The 19,434-nt window shown below is 46.1% G+C and overlaps 1 protein-coding gene across 4 annotated transcripts in view; it reads left to right on the forward strand.

Annotated features, from left to right (window-relative positions):
• The window catches only part of scube3 (signal peptide, CUB domain, EGF-like 3), a 94,478-nt gene that overhangs the window by 71,891 nt on the left and 3,153 nt on the right, over window positions 1-19,434 (forward strand). For 2 of the 4 annotated variants that reach the window (XM_041856275.2, XM_041856277.2), the window contains 14 exons: window positions 1,805-1,927; window positions 8,435-8,551; window positions 11,701-11,823; window positions 12,186-12,299; window positions 12,427-12,522; window positions 16,123-16,275; window positions 16,533-16,694; window positions 16,906-17,109; window positions 17,407-17,568; window positions 17,718-17,885; window positions 18,147-18,308; window positions 18,599-18,796; window positions 18,989-19,141; window positions 19,252-19,331. In XM_041856275.2, coding sequence (XP_041712209.1) covers window positions 1,805-1,927; window positions 8,435-8,551; window positions 11,701-11,823; window positions 12,186-12,299; window positions 12,427-12,522; window positions 16,123-16,275; window positions 16,533-16,694; window positions 16,906-17,109; window positions 17,407-17,568; window positions 17,718-17,885; window positions 18,147-18,308; window positions 18,599-18,796; window positions 18,989-19,141; window positions 19,252-19,331 — 2,015 coding nt within the window. The remainder of the gene's footprint in view (window positions 1-1,804; window positions 1,928-8,434; window positions 8,552-11,700; window positions 11,824-12,185; window positions 12,300-12,426; window positions 12,523-16,122; window positions 16,276-16,532; window positions 16,695-16,905; window positions 17,110-17,406; window positions 17,569-17,717; window positions 17,886-18,146; window positions 18,309-18,598; window positions 18,797-18,988; window positions 19,142-19,251; window positions 19,332-19,434) is intronic. The other 2 variants (XM_041856276.2, XM_041856278.2) reach the window with 1 other exon arrangement.

The raw sequence follows: 19,434 nt of genomic DNA on the forward strand, positions 1-19,434 counted from the left end.
AACACACACAGCCAGTCTCCCTCCCTCACCTCTCATCCTCTCAAACAGCAACTATCCACCTGTCAATTACATGATCTCCACCCCTTTCACATTGTCAATCATACAGTCTCCCAACCTCTCACACTGTCAGTCACATACAATGTGTTATCACTACTCACTAGACTTAACCCACACTTTGTCCTTCATGTTCTAAACCGTATTATTCTGTCAGTCACCCAAGCTCCACAATGTTACAGTACCAGTTAAACCTGTCAATCATTATTTTCCTTCCTAAACTATCCACTGATTCTTTCTATATTTTCCCTTTGATCTATCTTGCTGGTTCCTAAGCTTTTACTGGCCTCCCTCCAGCCCCCACAGCCCTCCATACACATTGTGTCCACCCACACACACACACACGGTGGCCATGGAGAGCAGGGACCTGACACTCTAATCAGAGATGCATTGTGGGCTCGTTGAGGCGTGTAGGACTGCTGCTGTCTGGTTCCCCAGTGGCGACTGACCTCGCCTTGCCACCCTGCTCTGCCTCATCCCCTCTGTCTCATCGGCTGCCTCTGCCTCTGTCACAACTCTCACATTGGGATGGAGTGGAGAGTTGAGGTCTAATGATGCCAACACTTCAACACTGTATATAGTCGAATGACCCTGCTGTTCTGGGTACTGCTTTGGCAGCAAATCCGTTTGTCAAGGTACCCATATGCTGTTGCTGCTGTCAAACACAAATAGCTTGATATCCTCACAATTTATCAAAAGCTGTTCTTAATTTATACAAACAAGAGCATGGGAGTAAGAACGGTTTAGATTAGGAGTACATTTCAGGGAGATAATAGCAAAGAGACAGAGCGAGGAGAGAGAGAGAGAGAGAGAGAGAGAGAGAGAGAGAAGAGCTCGGTGGAGAAACTCAAGACTGCTGCCAAAAAGCCTAGAATATGAGTCTGCTTCCCCTTCAGTGCTCATAACTTTACGCTAACAACTCTGATAAAAGTACATTGGGTTTATTAGTTTGGTTTGAGAGGAAAGAAAAGGAAAACAACCTCAGACAGCACTGGCAAGAGAAAACAGAGGCCCGCTGCGGGCAAGGGACCTCTCAGGGGGGAGAGACAAAGAGAGAGACAGGAGAGTATTATTATTTTATTCAATTTCTGATGCATTTATTTTAACCAGATGATGTACTGAACTCTCCCTCAAGAGACGGATGCCTCATTTACAATGATGATTCAGAGTAAATCTGATCGAAGCTGCTTGGCCAAGTCCCGATCAAAGCCCGGGTGAGCCATATGATGTATTGATTTGTTATTGACGATGAAAAGAATGGTCGAGCTGTGGTCGGTCTGTGCTGAGACATAGTTCTCCCCTGGCTGTCTCTGTAAGGGCTGTGATCTATTCTAACCACATACAGACCCAGATCATACCCATCCCAGATCTAAGGAGAAATCCTTAGTGCACTTTCCCTGTGCATCTCTCTCTTCTCTCTCTGGGATGGATCTCCAGTCAGCCATGTGGATCATCATCCTCTACTTAACACCCTGACTGCTCTCGACTGCTAGGCCCCAGAGTCATCCATCACACATACATATTTCAGCCCTCAAACGTACACCACATCCTTGCCATCTCTCTCTCTCTCTCTCTCTCTCTCTCTCTCTCTCTCTCTCTCTCTCTCTCTCTCTCTCTCTCTCTCTCTCTCTCTCTCTCTCTCTCTCTCTCTCTCTCTCTCTCTCTCTCCTGCACTTTCTCTTGTTCTTTCTCTCTCTTCCTGTCTGTGCGTTGAAGTGAGTTCTCTACTGTATGTGTTTTCTGTCCTCAGACATTGACGAGTGCCGCCTGAACAACGGGGGATGTGACCACGTGTGTCGGAACACAGTGGGCAGCTTCGAGTGCAGCTGCAAGAAGGGCTACAAGCTGCTGACCAATGAGAGGACTTGCCAAGGTAGGCCTAGAAAACAGCCATAACAAGACTCTATCATACTGCTCATGATCCAATGTCCCAGTGGCTACTGCCTGTTCTGTGTGCCCTTCACCTAATGACATAGATTTAGATGGTTATGAGTTAGGCAGGTTTATTCACCCTGTTACTGAGGTGAATGGGAAGGTAATAGCATTGTCGTGATAATAATAAGTCGTCTTCCTCCTCCCAAATTGTTTTGGCTTCAGCTCGCTGAGAGGAACTGCCAAACCAGGCCTCTCTCTAGCTTGTTTGTTTCTAAGATTCGGTGGTAGCCATAGCTCAGCGGGAGCCGGGGGAGCCAGCCGCAGAGCAAATAAAGAGTTTGCCATACAGGCCTACTACTACAGGTGTGGAATAAGAGCTCCAAGTCTAAAAAACCTCTGGGTCTTGACTTGGGCAAACCATCCCCCTCCCAAACATCTGGCACTGCTGGGAAGAGAAGCCAAGGCAAGAACTATGGAACCATGGAACTATGGAAATTAGTGGAAAAACAGATGATGTGCCTTTTATTCTCTCTCTGTATTGATGTGGTCAATCAGTATCAAGGCTGGTACATATCAGCGACATGCCTTGGGCTCAACATTGAAACACAGCATCCTAAACATGTACATCTATCCAAAGTATGGGCATTTAAAGTGTATGTTGTCCAACTCACTGTAAAGAGACCAACTGTTTCTGTAATTGAACTTGAGAACTTGTAAAGGTACATCAATCTGACTATTTGGGGGTCAGCTCTTTCTCTCCTCATTTGGAATCTATCTAAATAATGCTGTCATTTGGCACATGCTTTTAGCCAAAGCCTCTCACATTTAACACAAACAATATGACCCAAGGGAGAATTGAAAACACATCTTTAATGTTCCTATAGCACTTCCCAAAAACCAATTCAGCCACATGGTCTTGGGAATATTCCAAGCTGAGAGGAGGAGGGTGGTGTTGTGTTGTATGTGAGTGGGGCTACTTGGGAACAGTGTTGAGATTGTTAGGAACAGTTTGTTTTGTCTGCAGAGTAGGGGTGTTGATAAAACTGGCCTCCAGTTGAGTGAGGCGTTGTCAAGCCAACATGCTCGGCGGCACCCCTGTGCTACACTACACCTCACTACACCACACCACACTACACCACACTACACCACACCACACTACACCGCACAACAACACACCACACTACACTACACCACACCACACTACACTACACACACTACACACCACACTACACTACACTACAACACACCACACTACAACACACCACACCACACTACACTACACCACACCACACTACACCGCACTACAACACACCACACTACACTACACCACACCACACCACACTACACCACACTACAACACACTACACCACACCACACTATACTATACCACACTACACTACACTACAACACACCACACTACACCACACTATACTATACCACACTACACTACAACACACCACACTACAACACACCACACCACACTACACCACACTACACTACACTACACTACACTACACCACACCACACTACACCACACTACACACCACACTACACTACACTGTACACTGATCCGTCTAGTCTACTCTTCCTCATGCTCCTATCCCACCATCCCTTGCTCCGTGCCAACTGAAAAGAAGTAGAGAGAGCACGCCCAACAATAAAAGCTTAATTTCTCTAAATTGCTCTCCGGTTGGTGCAGCTGGTAGGGTAATTCTGGGTGTTTTCTACATGTAGGTGGCAGACTGACTGACTCACTAACTGACTGGGCCATGGAAGGGAGCCATAGGTTTCAGCAGGTCTATAGTGTGACTCTAGTTGACTGTTGGCTTTACAGTGCTTCTGATTCCCCCCTCTTATTTTATTTAATGAGATGTTTTGCCCGTCAGGATATCATGTTTAGGTAGTCCCACATGATCATACAGTATTTCCATGACAGGTAACTGCCTGGGAACCTCAGTGTTTTCAGCCCAGCACCAGCCACTTGGCTTTTGCTCAATGACTTCTTATATGCAGCAGACAGACAGCAGACAAAACATCACACCACCACAAGCACCACAGAGTATCACAGCAGAACGGGCTTATGGGTGAATATACTGCTTGGCCATTTTTTCTTAGCTGTGTTTTTCATGCAGATATTTTTTTGAGTGGACAATGTCCTAAGATCAACAGCAATTTACTCATTCTTAGGTAAGTGGTGTGTGGTCAGCACTTTCTCAGGCCCAGCTGGGTGACTGTTGCATGCTAGCTGAGATCTGGCCAACTGGCCATTGTTATTGGGAAGTTTGGGGTGCAAAAAGGAAGAAGGAAATGTGGTGAGCATAAAGCTAAATAACACTTTTATCTACACTACTTAAAGCCAGTGCCATGAGTGAATAAAAGAGCTATAAACTCAATCATAATATGTCCTGCCTTATCAGAGATGTGGTTGTGCTGTAACATTCTGTAAAAAAATGACCTACTACAGTACACAAAGTGCATAGTACAGTGTTGGGATATATAAACTGAACAGTCAGTATTTCCCAGCTGTCAGCGGCCCACGCGTGGCCCATCAATCAAGACGTGACATGTCTGTCCCAGCCAGGTCCAGGGCCTGGAGGCATTCCTTACCCCTTCCTCCCCCCTATCCTCCCCCATCCCCTGCTGATCCCAATGAGGGCATGGTGGGAGTGTCCTTATCAGATCCTACTAGGTCTCCCCCAGAAGGAGCATCACTGATAAAGGCCTTATCTACTCTGTGTAAACAGCCTTGGCCAGGCATTGTTTCACCATTCTATTGTTGTAACATTTATTTGTTCTGAAGGATTGTTATTTTGTGTAACTGAGGGGGGAAGAGGAGGTGATGGGGTGAGTCGTAGGCCAGTCTGGGACACTGTGAGTCTGCTACGGAGGAGGATTGTCGAAAGAAACCTGTGGCCTTAGGTTTTTTAATTTTCATCTTTCTCTTTCAATCTTACACTGTAAGGGCGATATGTCTGCCATAAATAACACACTTACAGAAATGTGAGATTGTTCAGATTGAAGGGCAAGACGAGGGTGTTTCTGTCTGTATTCTATTTAAAAACAGCAGCCACTGTTCTTTCAGTGTGTCCCTCATCTCTGGTCCCGTGGCCCCTTGCACGTACATGGGCCTCTAGCGCTGCCAACCCCCGCATACCTCACCGTACCTGCTGGTAAACAACAACCATAGTCCCAGGTATCCTGACACATCCAAGCCCATCCCTTGCTTTGTACAGTGCAGTACAATACAACGCTGCAGGTTTCTTCTTCCCATTGAATCCTATTGATCAGAGATGAATAGACTATGTCCCAGCAGCAAAGCATGTCCCAGTCAACACCAGTCCTGAGATGGTGGCTAGCATCCCAATATCCCAGAGGAGTGCCTTCAAACAAAACAAATGATGCTAGTTCATTTCTATTTTTGACTGGAGTTGAGAGCTCAGTAAAAGTTAGCTTTATTTAGCACCAAAATAATAAACCAATGTGGTAATACATCAAATCAAATCAAATCAAATCAAATTTTATTGGTCACATGCGCCGAATACAACAGGTGCAGACATTACAGTGAAATGCTTACTTACAGCCCTTAACCAACAGTGCATTTATTTTAAACAAAAAAGTAAGAATAAAACAACAACAAAAAAGTGTTGAGAAAAAAAGAGCAGAAGTAAAAAATAAAGTGACAGTAGGGAGGCTATATATACAATAGAATAAAGTGACAGTAGGGAGGCTATATATACAGGGGGGTACCGTTGCATAGTCAATGTGCGGGGGCACCGGCTAGTTGAGGTAATATGTACATGTGGGTAGAGTTAAAGTGACTATGCATAAATACTTAACAGAGTAGCAGCAGCGTAAAAGGGATGGGGTGGGGGGCAGTGCAAATAGTCCGGGTAGCCATGATTAGCTGTTCAGGAGTCTTATGGCTTGGGGGTAGAAGCTGTTGAGAAGTCTTTTGGACCTAGACTTGGCACTCCGGGTACCGCTTGCCGTGCGGTAGCAGAGAGAACAGTCTATGACTAGGGTGACTGGAGTCTTTGACAATTTTGAGGGCCTTCCTCTGACACCGCCTGGTATAGAGGTCCTGGATGGCAGGGAGCTTTGCCCCAGTGATGTACTGGGCCGTACGCACTACCCTCTGTAGTGCCTTGCGGTCAGAGGCCAAGCAGTTGCCATACCAGGCGGTGATGCAACCAGTCAGGATGCTCTCGATGGTGCAGCTGTAGAATTTTTTGAGGATCTGAGGACCCATGCCAAATCTTTTTAGTCTCCTGAGGGGGAATAGGCTTTGTCGTGCCCTCTTCACGACTGTCTTGGTGTGTTTGGACCATGATAGTTCGTTGGTGATGTGGACACCAAGGAACTTGAAGCTCTCAACCTGTTCCACTACAGCCCCGTCGATGAGAATGGGGGCGTGCTCAGTCCTCTTTTTTTTCCTGTAGTCCACAATCATCTCCTTTGTCTTGGTCACGTTGAGGGAGAGGTTGTTGTCCTGGCACCACACGGCCAGATCTCTGACCTCCTCCCTATAGGCTGTCTCATCGTTGTCGGTGATCAGGCCTACCACTGTTGTGTCGTCGGCAAACTTAATGATGGTGTTGGAGTCGTGCCTGGCCATGCAGTCATGGGTGAACAGAGAGTACAGGAGGGGGACTGAGCACGCACCCCTGAGGGGCCCCCGTGTTGAGGATCAGTGTGGCAGATGTGTTGTTACCTACCCTTACCACCTGGGGGCGGCCCGTCAGGAAGTCCAGGATCCAGTTGCAGAGGGAGGTGTTTAGTCCCAGGATCCTTAGCTTAGTGATGAGCTTTGAGGGCACTATGGTGTTGAATGCTGAGCTGTAGTCAATGAATAGCATTCTCACGTAGGTGTTCCTCTTGTCCAAACTCATCATCTCTCATTTCTCAGTGGCCCAGTGTTAAACAGTAACACTATAAGATTCCATTCAAGTTATTGTGAAAGTGAGTTCACAAAGTGAACATAAAGTGGAGATCACTTCCACTTCTTTAGTTGGATGAATATCTACTCTTTATGCCAAGTTGCCTTTTAGGGTTTTTTGAAATGTTCGACATCACCCTGTATTCCTCCTGAAACACTGAAGATAGGTGTTTAATCTCAACCCAATCCCACTTCTTTCGTTGGAGGTGTTGTCACAAGAGGCTTGCCAAAACTCCTTGGTTGTGTCTCAAATGGCACCCTATTCCCCATATAATGGCACCCTATGGGCTCTGGTCAAAAGTAGTGCAATAATAGGAAATGGTGTGCCATTTGTGACGCATCCCTAGACTAGTAGCTTCTCTCTCAAGGCTGGACAGAGTTCAATGGTATAAGGGATTACACCTCACATACGAACATATGGGGATGTCCACTGTGCTAAAAGGTAAAAAGAGAAAGAAAAATCCCTATATTGCAGCTGACAAAGTTAAGATATTCCTTCTGGTTTTTGGTAACCCAGTATTTTTTTGCTTTAGCAGTATTCCTATAATTGCCATGTAATGTATACTATCAAACCATTATCATCCTTTTGATGTTGGGCTGACAGTGCCTTAATGTCAGGTAAGACAAGGTTCAGGATGGGGAGAATATAGACTATGAAATGCCTGGGAACCTCCCTACCTTTTCTATCCTTTTCAATTTAGCCAATTAAATGTCCAGTAAAGATGTAACTAGGCCCCGTTCTCTCCAGTTCCCAGCTCTCTTCTCTGTAGAAGCTGTCTGGACTTGACATATGTAATTGCTGACATTTAAACATCGGATAGTAGGCTACCGAACCCAAATGTCCTCCACATTACTTCCTGTATTATTTTAATGGTCTCAGCCAGGGTTCCATTGTATTCACAGGCATGGAGAGTGATATTAGAGGTACATGTATGAGAGTCCAGTGGTGTTCCAATTATCTGATAAAGACAGGCAGGGAATAAGGATAGAGGAGGTAACAATAGACAGGAAGTTATTATTGTGCACCCAGTGCAAGGTGGTGGGGCTGGGAGGCAGGGGTCAGGGTCAGGGAAGATGGCTGGAGAGCTTCTTTAGACAGACAGATTCATGACCCTTTCTGGTCTCAAGTTACAGCATATTCCTAGATAAGCAGGACTGCTTCTCAGACAAATGATTTCCACAGAACACAATAATGAGACATTTGAGATAGTGAGACAGAGAGAAGTTTCATTAAATGGTTATTTTTTAGTGGACGAAACAGTGGTATAGTGAAATGATTGACAGGTAATTTGGGAATTGAAAAATGGCCCAGAGCTCCTGTTATCAGTAGGTGAAACAGTCTTGCTACTGCTCAGACTAGCAACCAATGTCTCATACCAAACAAAATGATATTCAATTTAAAAAACATTATTTATTTATTTTCCTGGGTCCCATTTCAAATTATTTATAATCCAAGTTGTCATAAATAGATTTGTTTATATTATAAAATCTCAAATGAGTTTTGAGAAGTTGTGTAAGTGAATAATGTGAACTCATACCTGTCTCTCTGTATATTCCCCCTCTTCCCAGACATTGATGAGTGTTCTTTTGACCGGACGTGTGACCATTCCTGCGTCAACTCCCCCGGCAGCTTCCAGTGCTTCTGTCATAAAGGCTATGTTCTCTACGGTCTGGCACATTGTGGAGGTGAGGTGACACTTATTCCCCCTCTCCACGTCTCTGTGCACCATTACTCACCCAGTCCACCTCACTTTCTCTAGAAACCACACCTTCCTGCTAAGTTATCCCTAATAATGTGAATCTTCATGATCATTACTTCAGCTAGCTTTGTAACCTGTTTGTATGGCTCCCTAGTTCATATTGCTTACCAGACCAGTCAGTCTAATGCTAGCAATCCCGAGGTGGAGGAAGACTGACACGTTAGCCTTGAGTAGTACACAGTAGCACACATGACTCCACCTGTTGCACTTAAACAAACAATTATTATAAGAGGTATGTGCTTGATGCTGTGGTAAAGTTGTTGATCTATTCCAGTGTGGTAGAGATAAAGGAGGCAGTCTCATGTTCCAGGCGGCTGGTGTGTGCCAGATCTGCAGGGTAGAGAGAGAGGGGGGCCCGTTTGAGCGCATCAGGCTGTTTCAGCGGCCCTTTCATGGTCTGTGTATCACGACTCTGAATCTGCTGCTGGCTTCAGAGCCTGAGGGCCTCTCAGAGGAGGTGTAGGTTAGAAAGAGAGAGAGAGAGAGAGGGGGTGCAGAGTATACAAAAGTCACTCTCTCTATGATCTGACAGAAGTGACAAGAAAAATAAGCAGAGAGAGAGAGAGAGAGAGAGAGAGAGAGAGAGAGAGAGAGAGAGAGAGAGCCTACTGTATGTACACACCCAACACATAGCTTTGCAATTATTTATTCTCCATTCTTGTTCGTTTTGACAGGTCTACCAATGCAGGAATGTTATGATAGCATATTTCCAGGACATGGAATGTGGTAATATGTGTGAATTAGAGGGATCGAGAGGGCAGGAAAATTGCCTGGCATAAGAGTTGTGTGTGTATCTGTGTGCCATTGTAGAGTCCTCCTAATGATGAATGACTCTCCCCTCCCTCTTACCTCCTAGTCTATGCTGTCGGAACTGTTAGATAACCCTGAAATGTATGTTGCTTCCCCTGCACCTCCTCTTCTACAGCAGTGACCAAGGTTGTCTTATTCCCCGCCATAGCTTATCAGTTGAAATATAGCTGCCAAACACTCCAGAGACTGCTGCTCAGTGCTTAACAATGGACTCACCCCAAACAACCCCTATAAGGTCAGTGACCTGCTGTCAAGGAAAGTGTGGAGGCCTGTCATCACTGGCTTCAGCTGACATCTGAGAGAGACTTTCCTGACTGAGACATTCTCTTCCAAGCCATTAGGAAAACGACATGTTAGAGTTACACTGTGGCGTTAAAGTGAGAGGCATGATATGAGGTGGCACGCTAGTAGATAGATCTGAATGAATCATCTGAATAAATCAATATGTTGTTTACATAAAACCAAGTTGATATTTGATAATTAAGAAACAATTTTATGTTCTATTTGACTCGGTTACAATCACGTGATAAGCATTGAGCAGACTTATGAAGACAAGAAAGGTCCCAAAGAACCTATCTTTGAGACAAGGTACCCCATTATAGCTAACAGCCCTAGATCTGTGCTCTACAGACGTGGTGCTCTCTGTCTACTGTTGACCTTCACAGTCAAACTGTGATTAGCCTATTCTACAGCCTCTCAGTCTCACCGGAGTCTGGGGCAGAAGAATGTGTGTCTGCGTGTCAGGGAGATGACAGGTATTGATGTCTATTGAAGAAAGCAAGAGCCGCCGGCTGAGCTAGCTTATTTTCATATTTATTTTTGTTCCCCCCTGGAATTGGAGTAATGCCTTCGACACTAGCGGATGATAGCAGCCACATACAATTTTCAGCATGCATGCCAATCTGAAAGTATTTTTCTTCTCTCTCTTTGACTCTCCCTCCTTATGTTCCTGTCCCACATTGGCCTCTGGGATACATGAGTTGATTTCCTCTGAGCATGCAGAAACAGAAACAGACAGAGCTAGCTCTAGAGATGGGTTGATAAAAGTATACTCAAAGTCTATTCACATTTCAAGCTTGTGAAGAATAAGAGAAAAAAGAAACTTTGGTTGGCATAGAGAAGTGAATCTCTCTCCATCTCCCTCTATTATTTAAATGGAGTTCTTCAATATGTTCAGACTTAAGACAAGTTGTTTGACAGACTGATGCATCTCCTTTGCATTGAGCGGAGCTGGCAACTCAACACCAGCCAAACACTTTTGATGAAGTCATCATCTCTATCGTGGGAGAGAGCAGCGGAGGCTCGCAGACTGTTTTTATTCACGCCGTACGGAACAGGGATGAACATTTTCTATCAGCAGGCCACATCATCAATCACTGTCATTATCTGTGTTCCTCTGCTGGTGTCCTTGTCACTTAGCCTGGCTGAGTGCTCAGCCCCGAGCCACACCGCCTTGCCTTGTCCCCCTCATCACACTAATAATGTAATTTTCTAGGCAACCTCCATCTGGTTCCTGTATGGTTTGAGTGGTTTTGGTTTCTGTGTGTTAAAAAGTGATTATAATTTACTCCTATCTGGCTCTGCAAAGTCCCTCCAAATGTTATTATTCCCAAAGAGAGTGAGCTTTGGTGGAAGAGAAGTTGAAGTTCCAACCAAGGGGAAATGCAGAGCAGTGATATCACATGCCCTGGATTAGACTTCAAATGAGCAGTCAGCCCGGTTTACCATAACACACATTCATCTTCTGTAGAAGTGATCACTGACAGTAGAATTGACCTCACATAAATTCTGTTCATGTGCAGCTGTCAGAAACTGTTCATTTGCAGCTGTCAGAAACTGTTGATTTGCAGCTGTCAGAAACTCTGTTGATTTGCAGCTGTCAGAACACGTTCTCTTTTGTTTCTTTCGATTATTCTCTCTCATCTATCATGATAGCTCCGTTATATTGATGCAACCAGGTTTACGGAGTGAGTGAGTGTTTGTGCATATGTCTATGCGTTTGGTGTGTTTTGGATTTCCACTCATATGAGTGTGGGGCAGCAAGTAGCCTAGCGGTTAAGAGTATTGGGACAGTAACCAAAAGGTTGCTGGTTCGAATCCCTGAGCTGACTAGGTGAAAAATCGGTCTATGTGCCATTGAGCAAGGCACTTAACCCTAATTTTTCCTGTAAGTCGCTCTGGATAAGTGTCTGCTAAAATGTAAAAGAGTGTATTGGACTCTGTGTCTAGACATACATGGTCATAACGCTCTGTTTCCCTTTGCAGATATTGATGAGTGCAGTATAAACCGCGGTGGCTGTAAATATGGCTGTGTCAACACTCTGGGCAGCTACGAGTGTACCTGTCCACCTGGATACAAGCTTCACTGGAACAAGAAGGACTGCATTGGTATGTAACAACACCGCCACCCAGTGGTCAGAAGATAGAAACATTGGTTTGGTTCCAAGTCATGGAAAGGATGGTGTAATTAAAGCGGAAATGTGTAACTTTTTGGGCGACCTGACCAAATTCACATAGAAATAAGAGTTATAGATCTGTCATTCTCATTGAAAGCAAGTCTAAGAAGCGGTTATTGAAAATATATTTCACAGCGGTTTAGATGGTACAATGATTCTCTACACTATTAATTGCTTTTTTTGTCACGTAAACTGAAATTAGGCAAACTATTCATATGCAATATGCGATTTCTGCATATTGCACCTTTAAAGAGTAGTGTATGATTGTGTGATGTTGTTTTTATGTTCATCCAGAGCTGGTGAAATGTCTGACTGGCCTAGCTCCCAAGACCACTCTGACCTGCAGTAAAACGGGCAAGAAAGAGAGCTGCTCCCTCACCTGTGCCTCCAAGGCTCACTATCTGGCAGGTAGTGACATCCACATACAATAAGTCCATTCACATTGCTGCAGCTCTTATTCTCTTAAAGTGATATGCTATTATTGATTTGAATTACTTCTGACTGAAGCTGTAACGATATGTTTCATCCTTTGCAGAATCTGACAGCAGCTATACAGTGAGCTGTGGCATCCCCATCCTTCGAGGCAAAACCCCAGCCAGACTGAACACAAGCAGCAGTCAGAGCTGCATAGGTACGGTGTCCCACAGAAACAGACTCATTCTTAGGACTTTGGTAGAAGGTTGTGTCTGGAGTTAGGGTTAGGGATAGGGCTATATCTGGAGCTAGGGTTAGGGATCGGGTTACATCTGGAGCTAGGGTTAGGGATCGGGTTACATCTGGAGCTAGGGTTAGGGATAGGGTTACATCTGGAGCTAGGGTTAGGGATAGGGCTATATCTGGAGCTAGGGTTAGGGATAGGGTTACATCTGGAGCTAGGGTTAGGGATAGGGCTACATCTGGAGCTAGGGTTATGGATAGGGCTACATCTGGAGCTAGGGTTTGGGATAGGGCTACATCTGGAGCTAGGGTTAGGGATATGGTTACATCTGGAGCTAGGGTTAGGGATAGGGTTACATCTGGAGTTAGGGTTAGGGATAGGGTTACATCTGGAGCTAGGGTTAGGAATAGGGTTACATCTGGAGTTAGGGTTAGGGATAGGGTTACATCTGGAGCTAGTGCTAGGGATAGGGTTACATCTGGAGCTAGGGTTAGGGATAGGGTTACATCTGGAGCTAGGGTTAGGGATAGGGTTACATCTGGAGCTAGGGTTAGGGATAGGGTTACATCTGGAGCTAGGGTTAGGGATAGGGTCACATCTGGAGCTAGGGTTAGGGATAGGGTTACATCTGGAGCTAGGGTTAGGGATAGGGTTACATCTGGAGCTGGGGTTAGGGATAGGGTTACATCTGGAGCTAGGGTTAGGGATAGGGTTACATCTGGAGCTAGGGTTAGGGATAGGGTTACATCTGGAGCTAGGGTTAGGGATAGGGTTACATCTGGAGCTAGGGTTAGGGATAGGGTTACATCTGGAGCTATGGTTAGGGATAGGGTTACATCTGGAGCTAGGGTTAGGGATAGGGCTATATCTGGAGCTAGGGTTAGGGATAGGGCTATATCTGGAGCTAGGGTTAGGGATAGGGTTACATCTGGAGCTAGGGTTAGGGACAGGGCTATATCTGGAGCTAGGGTTAGGGATAGGGTTATATCTGGAGCTAGGGTTAGGGATAGGGTTACATCTGGAGCTAGGGTTAGGGATAGGGTTACATCTGGAGCTAGGGTTAGGGATAGGGTTACAGCTGGAGCTAGGGTTAGGGATATGGTTACATCAGGAGCTATGGTTAGAGATAGGGTTACATCTGGAGCTAGGGTTAGGGTTAGGGATAGGGTTACATATGGAGCTAGGGTTAGGGATCGGGTTACATCTGGAGCTAGGGTTCGGGATAGGGTTACATCTGTAGCTAGGGTTAGGGATAAGGTTACATCTGGAGCTAGGGCTAGGGATAGAGTTACATCTGGAGCTAGGGTTAGGGATAGAGTTACATCTGGAGCTAGGGTTAGGGATAGGGTTACATCTGGAGCTAGGGTTAGGGATAGGGTTACATCTGGAGCTAGGGTTAGGGATAGGGTTACATCTGGAGCTAGGGTTAGGGATAGGGTTACAGCTGGAGCTAGGGATAGGGATAGGGTTACATCTGGAGCTAGGGTTAGGGATAGGGTTACATCTGGAGCTGGGATTAGGGATAGGGTTACATCTGGAGCTAGGGTTAGGGATAGGATTACATCTGGAGCTGGGGTTAGGGATATGGTTACATCTGGAGCTAGGGTTAGGGATAGGGTTACATCTGGAGCTAGGGTTAGGGATAGGGTTACATCTGGAGCTAGGGTTAGGGATAGGGCTACATCTGGAGCTAGGGTTAGGGATAGGGTTACATCTGGAGCTAGGGTTAGGGCTATATCTGGAGCTAGGGTTAGGGATAGGGTTACATCTGGAGCTAGGGTTAGGGACAGGGCTATATCTGGAGCTAGGGTTAGGGATAGGGCTATATCTGGAGCTAGGGTTAGGGATAATAATAATAATAATAATATGCCATTTAGCAGACGCTTTTATCCAAAGCGACTTACAGTCATGTGTGCATACATTTTTACATATGGGTGGTCCCGGGGATCGAACCCACAACCCTGGCGTTACAAGCTCCATGCTCTACCAATTGAGCTACAGAGGACCACGGGATAGGGTTACATCTGGAGCTAGGCTTAGGGATAGGGTTACATCAGGAGCTATGGTTAGATATAGGGTTACATCTGGAGCTAGGGTTAGGGTTAGGGATAGGGTTACATATGGAGCTAGGGTTAGGGATAGGGTTACATCTGGAGCTAGGGTTAGGGATATGGTTACATCTGGAGCTAGGGTTAGGGATAGGGTTACATCTGGAGCTAGGGTTACATCTGGAGCTAGGGTTAGGGATATGGTTACATCTGGAGTTAGGGTTAGGGATAGGGTTACATCTGGAGCTAGGGTTAGGGATAGGGTTACATCTGGAGCTAGGGTTAGGGATAGGGTTACATCTGTAGCTAGGGTTAGGGATAGGGTTACATCTGGAGCTAGGGTTAGGGATAGGGTTACATCTGGAGCTAGGGTTAGGGATAGGGCTACATCTGGAGCTAGGGTTAGGGATAGGGTTACATCTGGAGCTAGGGTTAGGGATAGGGTTACATCTGGAGCTAGGGTTCGGGATAGGGTTACATCTGGAGCTAGGGTTAGGGATAAGGTTACATCTGGAGCTAGGGCTAGGGATAGAGTTACATCTGGAGCTAGGGTTAGGGATAGAGTTACATCTGGAGCTAGGGTTAGGGATAGGGTTACATCTGGAGCTAGGGTTAGGGATAGGGCTACATCTGGAGCTAGGGTTATGGATAGGGTTACATCTGGAGCTAGGGTTAGGGATAAGGTTACATCTGGAGCTAGGGCTAGGGATAGAGTTACATCTGGAGCTAGGGTTAGGGATAGAGTTACATCTGGAGCTAGGGTTAGGGATAGGGTTACATCTGGAGCTAGGGTTATGGATAGGGTTACATCTGGAGCTAGGGTTATGGATAGGGCTACATCTGGAGCTAGGGTTAGGGATAGGGCTACATCTGGAGCTAGGGTTAGGGATAAGGTTACATCTGGAGCTAGGGCTAGGGATAGAGTTACATCTGGAGCTAGGGTTAGGGATAGAGTTACATCTGGAGCTAGGGTTAGGGATAGGGTTACATCTGGAGCTAGGGTTAGGGATAGGGTTACATCTGGAGCTAGGGTTAGGGATAGGGCTACATCTGGAGCTAGGGTTATGGATAGGGTTACATCTGGAGCTAGGGTTAGGGATAGGGCTACATCTGGAGCTAGGGTTAGGGATAGGGCTACATCTGGAGCTAGGGTTAGGGATAGGGTTACATCTGGAGCTAGGGTTAGGGATAGGGCTATATCTGGAGCTAGGGTTAGGGATAGGGCTATATCTGGAGCTAGGGTTAGGGATAGGGCTACATCTGGAGCTAGGGTTAGGGATAGGGTTACATCTGGAGCTAGGGTTAGGGATAGGGCTATATCTGGAGCTAGGGTTAGGGATAGGGCTATATCTGGAGCTAGGGTTAGGGATAGGGCTATATCTGGAGCTAGGGTTAGGATTGTGGTCAGTATCAATGTATTTGTATCGTGTTCCTATCTTTGCCACTGTTTCTTGGACTGAATGGTTCTATTCAAGTGTAATCCTTCTTTACACCCATCCACCTACACTGCTCTGTTTACCTGTAGAGACAGGGGCCCCTCCAGTGAAGCAGACTGCCTCTTTCAAGATCAAAGATGCCAAGTGCCACCTGCACCCCAAGCTGACGGGCCGGGCCGAGGACAGGGGCCGAGCGCTGGGGCCAGGTGAGGGGCCACATCCGGCCTACATGCCAGACCTTGGTAATGATGGCCTTACAGAAAGACCTGCATTATTTTTCTCTGTATGTCTTATATTCAGTATGTGCATATCAAGCAGCACATTTGGGGGTTTGTGGGCTGTTATGTACGCTACATAGCAACTATCAATGTGATTGTGCCTTGAAGCCAGTAATCTGTCTAATATGCTGTTGTTAACAGACCAGTGCTCCCCTAACTAACCCATGAAAGACCTCAAATGGATCCTAATTCCTGACACAAGGTAACATTTATGCCCCTAGGAGGTGGACAGCCCTGCAATAATTGCCTGGTGACGTTTGTCAACCTCAAATGTGACTCTACCAAGAAGACCAAAGGGCGTCGTGCCCGCAACCCCACCAACAAGGAAGTGACACGCATCACCCTTGAGTTGGAGGCGGAGGTCAAGCCAGGGGACACCACAGGTCAGTCTGTCTGTACACCATTACTGGGATTTACAAGATGTCCTCTTTGATATACCTCCTTGCCACTGTGCTGCTGCTTGCTCTTTGTGGGTCTGGGCCGGGTTAAGCACTTGATGCAAAAAAGGCTTTATAAATATATTTTGATTGATTGATTGATCTGCTGGCACAGTTACAGATAATATTGCCCTGTACTGCCCCTTCTCCCCCATAGGGAGCTGTAACCTGAGTTGCCTGCGCCAGCGCATGGAAAAGCAAGTGAAGACGTACATCAAGGCCCTGAAGAAGTCGATCAACCAGGACCGTTTCCTGATCCGCGTGGCTGGGCTGGAGTATGAGGTGGCCCAGAAGCTGCCCCAGGTCGCCTCAGGCCATGAGAACTGTGGGCCAGGCCGTGAGAAGGATAGCGGACACTGTGGTAAGAACAGTTAGTCAGACATCTTTCTCTGTCACTAGTTACCACCACCAGACTCTGCCTGAAACTGATATAATGCTAATATAACAGATGTTATAAACAGTCAAGACAATGTCATGACACAAACCATAAGCTGACATCCGTTGTCATGACTATTTATGACTCTTATGTATTTATGTACTGAATACACAAACATCTCCTGAGCTGTGTTAGTTAGTTTGGAGCCAGGAGTGTTTGGTGTCAGTGTATGTACTGGTCTGTATAGCTCTCTCACCAGAGACCCCCTGGCTATTCTCTCAGTCAGATGTTTGCCGGGATCATACTACCACGGGGAACAGGAGCGCTGCGTCCAGTGCCCACCTGGCACCTTCCAGGAGAGGGAGGGGCAGCTGGCCTGTGACCTGTGCCCTGGAAGTGACGGGCATGGACCTGCCGGGGCACGCAACATCTCCTCCTGCGCAGGTACATACACACCCCTTATGGCAGAGCGCACTAATGTCCATGTCTGCATGTGCCAACATTGTGCAATAGCCTATAGTGGAGTGTAGCACAGTGTACTGTACATCTCTATCTGACTGAAAATGTTTATTGTCACTGTTGTCTACATCAAGGTCAGTGCCCTACTGGGTACTACTCCAGTGATGGGTTTAAACCATGCCAGCCATGCCCGTATGGCTCCTACCAGCCAGACCTGGGACGGACCCTATGCTTCCCCTGCGGAGGGGGGCTGAGCACCAAGCGGGAGGGGGCCAGCTCCTTCCACGACTGTGAGGTCAAAGGTCAGTGGTTTATCCAACCAGTTACATCATATTTATTTAACCTTTAACTAGGCAAGTCAATTAAGAACAAATTCTTATTTACTATGATGGCCTACCAAGAGGCAAAAGGCCTCCTGTGGGGACCGGTGATTAAAATGAAAAATGTAGGACAAAACACACATCACCACAAGAGAGATCCTCAGATTTGTGCAATTGGTTCAATATTTAATCTCAGATCTGGTTTGTAAATGTGTGTATGCGTCGTCCCTCTCCTCTCTGCAGTTCAGTGCTCCCCTGGCCACTACTACAACACTACGGTGCACCGGTGTATTCGTTGCCCTCTGGGCACCTACCAGACAGAGTTCAGACAGAACTATTGCATCACCTGTCCTGGCAACACCACTACAGACTTTGATGGGGCCACCAGTGTCTCTCAGTGCAAGAGTAAGGGCCTGATTGTATAAACCTGCTATCTGCATACAGGATGCATTTTCAAAAGGAAAATCTTTCACTTTTGGACTTTCAAAAGGTCCATGCCTTTTCTCAGAATATAAAATTCAAAATACAGGATGCATAAATTATCAAAATGTATCCGAAATCCCCACCTGACTAATTGAAAAATGTTTCATTTATCCAGCCAAATGAAAATCTATTTTATTTTTTAAATATTGTCTCTCTTTCCAAGGCTCCAGATGGATTCACTAATAATGTGCATTTTTGTGTGTATATGTTAGACCGAGAATGCGGAGGAGAGATGGGCGAGTTCACAGGTTACATTGAGTCCCCCAACTACCCCGGGAACTACCCAGCTAACGTGGAATGCATCTGGAACATCAACCCGCCCAGCAAGCGCAAGATCCTCATCGTGGTGCCTGAGATCTTCCTGCCCTCAGAGGATGAGTGTGGAGACGTACTGGTTATGAGGAAGAACTGTGAGAACCTCTCATATATCCCAGCACGTGTTTGATACCATTCCATTTGATCCAGACATTATTATGAGCCGTCCTCCCCTGACCAGCCTCCTCTATAAACCAGTGTGGTGTTCCACAACCATAATATAAATCCAATATGCCAAGTTAGAGTATTTAGTCAATCTTCTCTGTCTTTCATGTCCGTTCTTCCAGGGTCGGCCACGTCCATCACCACCTATGAGACGTGTCAGACGTATGAGCGACCCATCGCCTTCACCGCCCGCTCCCGCAGACTCTGGATCAACTTCAAGTCCAACGAGGCTAACAGTGCCCGAGGCTTCCAGATCCCCTATGTTACTTATGACGGTAAACTCTCACCCACCACATGAACTCTCAATGATGAAACAGAGTGGGTAAGTCCTCCGATTCTGAGATGTTTGGTGTTTAATGTATCATGTTTTTTTGTGTATTTACAGAGGATTATGAACAGCTTGTAGAGGACATTGTCAGGGATGGACGACTCTATGCCTCTGAAAACCATCAAGAAATCCTAAAGGTTAGTGCCTGTTGCTAAGATACGTACTACTGCATCCCTCCGTGGGTCATGTTCATGTTCAAGTCAGGTATTCTCTGAATAAATAATTGTATACTTGTCATAT

This window comes from Coregonus clupeaformis, chromosome 30 (assembly GCF_020615455.1).
Source record: "Coregonus clupeaformis isolate EN_2021a chromosome 30, ASM2061545v1, whole genome shotgun sequence".
NCBI lineage: Eukaryota > Metazoa > Chordata > Actinopteri > Salmoniformes > Salmonidae > Coregonus > Coregonus clupeaformis.